The sequence below is a fragment of the Armigeres subalbatus genome, chromosome 3 (assembly GCF_024139115.2).
Source record: "Armigeres subalbatus isolate Guangzhou_Male chromosome 3, GZ_Asu_2, whole genome shotgun sequence".
Taxonomy (NCBI): domain Eukaryota; kingdom Metazoa; phylum Arthropoda; class Insecta; order Diptera; family Culicidae; genus Armigeres; species Armigeres subalbatus.
The window spans coordinates 427,841,862-427,851,776 of record NC_085141.1 but is presented as its reverse complement, the minus strand read 5'-3'; the positions used below and the strand labels follow the sequence as shown (position 1 = coordinate 427,851,776).

The following is a 9,915-nucleotide window of genomic DNA, read 5'->3' as shown; positions in this document are numbered from 1 at the left end:
GTGAATTTTCCCTCCTGTCTGGTTTATTTCGTGATCAGATTTTAAGAAATATGACCATCAATTCAGATCAGGATATGGCTTTCAAATCGGTAATTACAGTAATCAGATAACTTAAACGTTCAAAATCACTTCTACTTGAAATATTTAATGTATCTACTTTATTTTATGGCGCCAGAACTTTATTGCACTTGATTACTGAAGAAATTCTTATCATAGCAAAAAATAAGGAAAAAACACAGACATTTTCGATAATCATGAAGCGGGAGGGGTCTAGGCGGCACCTATGTCAAAGAAAGCGCTACTAATCCCTTTGAGAAAAGCCCGGGCGAAATTTGGTCAACGATTTACGAGAAGAGCACTTTGAAGGAGTTGACTGTCGTCCCGGCTTTTGAGGGTTAACTAGTAGTATCTTTTAGCTCGATACACAGAAGACGAGCTTACTGCTGAGATCGAAATACGTAACTGTCAAGGTACAATTAAGTGGTGGAATTAAATGGGATTATGGTACAAACTCGTCTTATGACAAATGAAAACATTCCACTAAAAAGCTCAAAATAATTTTCTTAACATATTTCGATTTTGAATTTTATTTTTTGATACTGCACTTTTATACATATTATAAGCAAAGTTCAACCCCGTACTGCCAATAACTTTAATTAAATTACTTCTAAAACTTTCGAGAAGTGTTGTAAAAAAATTCCGTATGCTTTTCCGTGCGTAACTTTCAAAAATCATCCTTTGACTTCTTCTTCTTCATGTAACCTTTATTCCTAATTGAGAGAAATGTCTCTTGGCACATCAGATGAATTTCTCGTAGAAATTTGGAATATTTTCTATTGATAATTCAAAACAATTTCGAGTGGAAATTCAAAAGTACTTCCAGTGAAAATAGCAGATAGCGGGGAAAAGTGCCTATTTATGAGTAAATGAGTTCCTTCGCGCAGATTTGATCCCATAATTTCCGCCAGACTATATTAAATTGACAGTAGCTCATATCCAATATTTTTGATCTCAGTGCATGTCGACCAACATGGCCGGCCGTTGTTTTCTTCTGAGCGTCCGCAACGCAAACTCTTGCGTTCCGCGAGTCAAAGTGCACTGCCTATATGATAGTGACCATACTGATGTCGCCTTTCGGTCGGTTGTTCGGTTGTCCGAGTAGAGCTAGTAGCAGCAAGGAATAACAACAACAGCAGAACCAAGAGAGAGAAAACAAAACAATCGGGTCCAATTTGTACAGTCCCTTTCGGAGAGAGGTTCGTTGTCTCCCGTTTGGTGTTTCGAAGCTTGTCTGCTGGTTGAGGCACATAAATTTCCACTCCGTTTCGGACTAAATAGTGTGTTGCTGTTTGAGCTGGAAAGTCCTTCGCAGCGGTTGCCGAAATTGCTGGATTTCGCCGACGGGATGGTTATTGTTGGATTCTCGATCGTCGCTTGTTGAAAGGGCAGGTGAATTGCGGACAAAATTTCCATCGTCTGCTACACAGATCAAATCTTTCGGCACGATCGTGCAAGTGAAAGGCAGAGAAAAGGAAATTTTCCTCCGCTGTAGCACACAAAAGAATAGAAAAGAAGCAAGTAAGACAAGGAAAGTCTTGGTCAAAGCAAGAAAGAGAAAAGATCACGATCGTTCAACCAAAGTGGACATCGTAAGTGATAGAAAAAAGAAACAAGACAAAGTGTTTGTGTGTGGTGGTATCTTGCGCAAAAGGAAGAAGAAGATTTGATTTTGACATTTTGATTTATCTTTTGCTCTCTCGCATGTTGTGAGACATTTACTGCACTGTCTGAAAAGCAGTTTTTTCGTTGAATTTGGATTAAATCCGGAGTTGCACCGACTGAAGTGGCTGTTGGAAAACTAATACGAGTGTGCAATTTTACCGCCGGACGTGTTGGCAATCACAAACTCGATTTTAGTCTGCCATTACGGTAACTAAAAACGACTCGCCTGCTGCGTGACAGCTCCTCACGTATCAACCCTTCTATGAGCAGTGGTGGCCGCGGGAGGCGGGGAGTATCTTTTTTCTAGCAGCTCGGTCCCTACAAGCAGCAACACTGAAGAAGTTCGTGCAAACGCGTCTCAATATGATCCGAGATCCGGGTGCCGGTCCTCACGAAAGTCCAGGTATGTAAATCATGGGGTGTTGATTAGAATCAAACATTTTTGTGATCGAAATAATTTTGAACAAAACAATAATATATATATGATGAGGCAATGTTTTTATACTGGGTAAAATTCGTAAATTTATGTACCTTCATATTTATTTTCAGAACCGCAACCGTCGATCAAATATGACCGGATTGTATATGACATGCATCGACCACCAGTTGCCGCAGCCGCCGTTCCACCGGTAACTCCGATGGAGCTGGATCCGGAAACCCCGCTAGATATGACCGTCCGTCGGAAGGACTCGTCAGATCGCCCACCTGAAGTGAACACCACCGGGATATCGGCGGCTGATCTTCAACACAGCTGCAACACCGGCGGCGGAAATGGCAACGATGCGCCAATCAATCTTAACACACGTCCCAGTGTGATAACGAAAGCGCCTCCGCCGCCAATCAAGAAGCGCATCAGCAGTATGCATAGCAATGGTAAGAAATGGGGGTTTCAAACTGATTTGAACAGGTATCCTATGAATCATAGTGTAAAGAGATTTTTTAGTGAGATAAATTCCACCTGTGATTGAATAATATTCCACTTGTTTTCGATTTTAGGTGAAATAGTGATAAAAAGCGCTGTGGGTGATAATCTGTCTCCGGTGAACTGTGACGTTTTCATCGAGGAACACTTCCGGAGATCGTTAGGTAATACATATGCTTCCATCTATGGAAACAACAACAATAATCAGCAGAAAAGCAGTGGCAGTGATACCAGAAACAGTAGTACTAGCAGCAGTAGCAGTATTAGCAGTAGTTCGAGCAATAGTAGCAGCAATAGCGCTGTCTTGAGCACTAGCAGTAGCTCCAGTGGAATCAGCAGTGTTGCCAGTATGGTCGCCGGGGGAACCAGTAGCAGTGCCGGTAGCGTCGCCGGAAATAACGTTAACTTTAGTGTTAACAGTCACCTGGGAAGCGTAAGTCCTATCATTAGACATAATAACATAATCCCACCGGTGGTCGAGATCTCACCATTGCTTAAGGTAAAATCTGAGCCAGGATTGGTTCAACCGCACGTTCGACCCGAGCTTAAAATCAAACCCGAACTGGGCACCGTACAGCATATGAGGCCCGATTCCGAGGAAGAAGTCGATGATCATTTTGCTAAAGCTCTCGGAAATGACACATGGAAAATGATACAGGAGAAAAAGATGAACCTGTGAGCAATGATTTAACAACTAGGCACGAAAGAAACCAGCTTTCTTTAGACTCATACAATGTTGATTGGTAATATATTTAGGCAATATTAAGTTTTACTCTAAGAATACCGGTGTGGAAGCCTGGCATGTAATTTGCAGCAACAACAACAATCGTGCGCTCTTTTTTATTAGTGAAAATAACAGATTAACGTTAGAACGTATCCAAGAAAAAAACAATACAAGCAACATTGGTGGTGCCTCGAAAACTCGCCGAGATTACACACAGAGAGAGTCCAAGACTAGACTTTTATCGAAGCGCGCGTGCGTTCCGTCGTGTCCCGGTCAGAACAACGGTCAATTGTTAACACATTTATACCATTTATAAGAGAAACAAAACAACCACTCGTACTATATTTACTAATGCTGATGTCTGTGTTAGGAACGCTTCTCTTTTTTATATTATTACCTTTTTTAAATATAAATCGTCACTTGTTTAAAACGAGCGCATTTACTAATTCCTTGTTGTTTGTTGTAAATGATATTTTTTTGTTCCTGATATGTAGTTGTTCTCTAAACCTTTCGTTAGTGAATTCTTCTGATTATGGTCGTGGAAGATTATTGTGGAGAAGAGAGATCATATGAGAATCAGTTCTTCAAAATCAGAATGAGTACAATCCGATTGGCTATTTTTCGGTTATTGGCCACTCGACATGGACATTAATCATAATATTTTGAAAAACTAATACCACAGATAACAGATATTGAGGCTGGCATCCAAACGTGTAAACATCGGCAACCGTTAATTCAAATGTATTTTAAATTGGGACCGCGTTTAGCAACCGATTGGAGATGGCGCAAGGATCATTGTTATTGAAAACGCAGCCTGAATGCGGCTGTCAAATCCATTGGCTGCGTTCGACGGTTATTAATCAGCTGCGTCAGTATGTACTGCCGCAATCAGTTGAATAGATGGCAATAGGCCAACGTATATAAATTCAAAAGTGTACACAGGATTTTCAAAAATTTGTTCTAGCTTAAATCTGTTATCGCAATACAGATGTGGAAGATTCAATTCGAAAACTGTATGAATTGAAAAGGCACCATAACCAGACATTTTCAATCCTCGACGATGTCACTGAGACTGTCAAAGGTTAACAGCGGTGACTGAAAGGGAAACTTACAGCTCAAGCAACAACATCGATATGAAAAACTACAAAGGTAACAAGGCATGATGGCGCTGTACCTCTAATGTTGGTCTCTTATTTTATTATTGGATTTTTATTAATTTTTGTTTAACCAGCGACTGTTAGATTTTATAACAATTCTGCATAAGATCCTATCAAAACCTGTATGAGCTTGGCATATGCGAAATCGTTATATTCTTATACAAACGATGTAAGCTAACATCTCAATCACTGGTTGGGTGGAAAAATATTTATTTTGTGGGATATTATGCAATTACTACTATTTAATTAATGTTTAATGAAAAATTTGCAAAAAAAAGAGACATTTAAGTTTTTTATTTTAAATTTTACTGCTCCTATTCGCATATCAGTCCCATACTGTTTTTTCGCATACTGAGATAATGGCCATTAAAGTTCCAAACCGCATGTTCCATGTGAAACTTCAAAAAAAATCTAATAAATTGGAATATCATCGGATCTTGTTGAAATTTTGCTAAGTTGTTTATCATTCGATAGATTACCGTCAAACGATCTAGTTTCATTGAAACATAGTTTAGTTTTGTAGTCAGGTCATGTAAAATCTTAATGGGACTGTTATGCGGGTACTTTCAATATGGGACGCACATGCCTTGGTTTTTTCACTTATGAACATACAAAATCGTAATTTTTATTATGAAAGTACATTAGAAATGCGCATTATTCAGTGGGTTAACTCAAACTTGATGTCAAATGGGACTGTCATTCGAGTGGGAGCAGTTTATTTGATATCAAAAATTGGATATTGCCGTACATTTTCATCTCTCCACAAATTCAAATCAAAGGCACTTTACCATTCAATATCTGAATTACTCAGCAAAGTATTTCCATTTTTTATTCAAAGCGATTTGCAATTAATTGGGCACTAAGATTCAGTAAATTTTTCCTTTCTCTTCATTCAATCGATATAAATATTGGCTACCCAGTTGGATTTTTACAAACTTTTTAAAAATTTTACTTCTCCAACTCGAGATCCTCCTCCACTCGTTGGCCCCTTTAATATCAAGTACTAGGGAGTTCACTTTTCGTATTATGGATGTCTTATTCCGCATTTTAGCCATTTCACCACTTTGAATTTTATCGACACTACATTTACGACGCAATTCCATACCAAATGAGTTTGTTTGCGAAATAAATGATTCCCTACGAACATCACGGAACACCATTCTGTTACTTTATAGATGTATGTTCCATCCCTACATCCTCATCCTCTATTCATTTTTTTTGCATTTATACTAAAATGAATTCTACAAGCCATTGGAATTAATTTGTCTTTTAAAATGTGTTTTAAAATACATTTCTATCTGATATATTATTTGTTATGAACAAATGGTACATTGGCAATTAACATATCCATCGAAGATTGAATGAATGCACCCAAACGATCTTAACAATTAATTCCTTTGAAGCAATCGAAGCCAACAGTATGCACGTATATGAAGCGTGCAATCAAGTCATCTGTGAAACGTGAGAAACTGCAGTCCATTCTCGCCTACTCTTTAACCGCAAATCTGTTATTATGTTTTCGTAAATATCAATAGAAGTATGCATAGCCTACTTCTTGCGATGATTCCGTCCCCAATTCACCAATTGTGTATTTGACTTACCCCAACAACCGACGATAACTTTTGGTGCATCATATCAATCATTTTCACTCTCCTGGAGATTCAACCTTCAGCTCAGTACTGATTTCGAATGGTGCTAGAGCGTATCAAATGCAATCTACTCACCTTTGGAAGCCAGTACTCAGGAAGATTTTTCTTTTTTTTTCGGTGAATCGATGAGCACAAATTGATCGAAATTTCCACAACAATCTCCACGACCATCTTCGATTGACGTTTTTCACTCACGACTTATCTCACTTGCAATCAAAAATCAAAAGAGGCGACTCTACGTGCATTCGTAAACATTTGCAATCCTTTTCTCTCCGTATTTTTATTTTAGATTTTCACCCTAACCGATCGGATAAGCAACTCTTTATAGGGGACGATTTTATAATGTCTCGGATATTTTAATTTTTTATCTTTTTTTATACGATTACGATCGGTTAATTATAGTGATAAGTTTTACAGCAAGAAAATCCTTTACTTCGAAGAGAGTAAAAATAAAAAAAAAATGCATATATAACAAGAACTATAACAAGTTGACAAACAAAAGCAACTGGTGAGTTGTACCATCCATTGGGTTGAAGCATCGTTATATAAGTGTAAAGTTCTCGATGAAAAAGTAATAAATATTTTTTGTGATAGAAACTTCCTTGAAAGATACACGGCTCTGCGTCCTTGCACGGTTTTATTCCACATTGCACTAATAATCCACTAACTGAACAGCTTAACGGCCGAATATCCGAATGCCCTGGAGTAAGTGCGGACCAGCCCGCCGCCAATCGACGACTGCGGTGAGCTGGCCGCGCAAAGGTGGGTTTAAATGAAACTTAGATGTTACAGGTGACAAATCTAGAACAAAAAGACATCCGATATAATGCCGACCGCCGGATCCCCGCTCATGAACGCACATACCGAAGAGGAATCACTTCAATGCCGAGACACTGTTTTGCGTGTGCACTCGTTGTTGTTGTGTTTCGTTCGCTCAAACCTGTGGCTCACACATAGCTCGACTATGGAGAAATAATGAAAACGGATTGAATTACACCCGACCCAAAGGTGGTTTTGCCCCTCCGACATCACTCGCCGTCATCCTCTTCACCCTGTGTCAATCGAATCAGGAAACCCTTCATGGATTCAAAACTGTGCGAAAAGCGTAAGCAAATGTCATAACGTAGTAGGCCACTGATGCCAGGAAAAACGATAGGGTTTCCAGCAGATTACGTCCCTCGCCATCAACCCAGCTCCGGATCTGCTTCTAGCCCTTCCCGACGCGACGTACTTCCATCGGCCAACACTCTGAAGCAAACGCGCGCACGGTTCGGTGACTTAGTGACTTGATTTGGTGGTCGGATACCCGCTGCAGCACCACCATGACGGTGATACAGATTCACAACTTGTAATGGAATCCGGTTTTGCGATGCCAAACCGATCAAATTTTGCAAGAGACAGCGCCGTGTTGTGGCATCGTAAAACATCTCGTAAGCAAGGTATCCACGACACACGTGATAATGGGAATGGATTACCCATCACCTGCGGGAGGCATCCAATTGTGAATTTTGAACAAAACAGTTTCAATGTCCATTACAACGACTCTCAATAAATTCATGTACCGAACTGGCTAAACAAAAACTAGAAATTCTTTTATCATGATAATCAATCTACTTTCCTTGCTGAAATGTTATGGCTGTTGCAACCTTTGAAATTAAGTTTCTTCGGTATTGAAATAAAACATTAGAATTCGATGAAGTTGAAGGAGCGAGGGTGGCAGGATAAGTAACCATGCGCCTCCATGATCTCTATTATAGCAATTTGTTTACATATTCAAATTATTATGTGCCTTGGATGCTTGCTCGGAAGTTCTTACAGCGTAAAAGGTCATCTCTGATATATTCATTACCCATTTGCATTTTGGGGTATATTGCTCGATAAAACAGAACGTATTTCTTATTGCATAATAACATTACTAGTGTATTTATAAACATCGATAGATTATTGTTAATGGGGCCCTCCTTAGCCCGCGCTGCTACAAAGAAAGACCATGCTGAGGGTGGTTGGGTTCGATTCCCGGCGCCGGTCTAGGAAATTTTCGGTTTGGAAATTGTCTCAACTACCCTGGGCATAAAAGTATCATCGTGTTATGATATGATGATATACGAATGCAAAAATGGCAACTGGCTTAGAAACCTCGCAGTTAATAACTGTGGAAGTGCTTAATGAACACCAAGCTGCGAGGTGGCCCAGTGGGGGATGTAATGCCAATAAGAAGAAGAAGAAATGATTGTTAATAATAAAATAAAATATTTTCAATTGACAACAATGATATCAAATTTAAAATCCTATTAAAGTAGACATTCCACATGCATGCCATCATACTACAAAGCGAGTGAAAACAAATCCCAAAATTCAATCAAGGATAGGTACCAACATTATGATCGAAGCGTGAAAACAAATGGAGATCATTCAGTGTTCGAATCTTGATCCTTAAACAAGCTTTGTGATGTTCGACTTCATACATCAATTTTCTGCGGATTCAGCATCATCGCAGCCAACCAGGTTGGATTCTAAGGCAACAGTTAGCCAACGACATCAGCTAGACTCAAGACGGTCAATCCCTACATTGAGGCAAATTTCCACAAGGAATCGGTAAGAATTTAAAAAATGTTGCCTTATTTAATTTTCATTTAAAAAAAAACAAAGTGCGGCAGACTGTGTTCGAACTATGGACATCATGTACACTTAGACTGGCCCAGGAAACAAAAAGTTGTCGAATTCCACGGGGCACCCCCCAGGATTGTGTCTTTTGGTGAGAAAATCAATCTCTCAAAATTTCAGCTCAATCGCTTGTTGCATAAGCTGGCGCATTTGATTTGAAGTTTGTATGGGGATTTCAGTCAAAATATATAGGAAAATACACTTCCGACACTCATTCGATCTGGAAATTGGTTCTGATTGCTCGATTGAGCCCAGAATTGCAAAAAGGGCAGTTGGTATGTAACAGAACAATTTCACAGAACATTGCACGATGATTAAATGAACTTTTATATAGTTTTCAGCTGAAATTTTGAGAGATTGATTTTCTCACCAAAAGACACAATCCTGGGGGAATTCAACATTTTTTCTCCCCATGCTAAGCTGGGCCAGTCTAGTACACATCCATCGAAGCTTGAGGACTTGGTAAGTTGACTACGTATATGAAGCACTTTTGGTGGGATAATCAGTCGACGATCCTTAAGGCGCCAATTATGAGTTTCGATAGTCCAGTTCGCAGAGTACAATTCACACCATTTTGGTTACTGCAACTCATATATTAGGGGAAAAGGCTCCAAAACGCTCCATAAGCTCACTACTACAGTCGAGCGGAAAAGAGAATATAGTTTGTAGATTGCAAACTAGTGTTTTATTTTTGAAATCCTTACCCAGAATGCTATTACAAATCAAGAAAAGACAAAAACAACAAAAGCATGAATATTACTGCTACTGACCACGCCCATCTTCGCCGTAAGTAGGAAGAGGGTGGAACCAAGAATCCAGTAACTGCGACAGTCTCATAAGTCCCACGGAGTTGGATATTGAGGATGGTTTTCGTTGGATAAGCCAGCAGCTAGCAATGTGATCAATGGTGTTACTTAATATGATACCATGGTCGTGTTGATAATTACAACATTTTGTTGTGTAATATGATCTCGAAGTTTTCTGTATAACAGCAAAATTATAAAATGATCTAATTGAATCCTGGACAATGCACTATTTGGACTTACAAAGCTAATAAATGTTCGGTAGGACCATTTG

At 39.3% G+C, this 9,915-nt stretch overlaps 1 protein-coding gene across 1 annotated transcript; it reads left to right on the top strand.

Annotated features, from left to right (window-relative positions):
- Positions 1–1,013: 1,013 nt before the first annotated feature.
- On the top strand, positions 1,014–4,316 carry LOC134224452 (putative uncharacterized protein DDB_G0277255). Its single transcript, XM_062703805.1, has 3 exons — positions 1,014–2,125; positions 2,272–2,595; positions 2,719–4,316. The coding sequence occupies exons 1-3, from the start codon at positions 2,086–2,088 to the stop codon at positions 3,321–3,323; spliced, it is 969 nt and encodes a 322-aa protein (XP_062559789.1). The 5' UTR covers positions 1,014–2,085; the 3' UTR covers positions 3,324–4,316.
- Positions 4,317–9,915: the final 5,599 nt, after the last annotated feature.

Excerpts from the sequence above, each read along its gene's own strand:
- LOC134224452 (XM_062703805.1), top strand. The coding sequence starts at position 2,086 with ATGATCCGAGATCCGGGTGCCGGTCCTCACGAAAGTCCAG. Across the intron at positions 2,126-2,271 it reads CGGTCCTCACGAAAGTCCAG|AACCGCAACCGTCGATCAAA; the intron begins GTATGTAAATCA and ends ATTTATTTTCAG. Across the intron at positions 2,596-2,718 it reads CAGCAGTATGCATAGCAATG|GTGAAATAGTGATAAAAAGC; the intron begins GTAAGAAATGGG and ends TTTCGATTTTAG.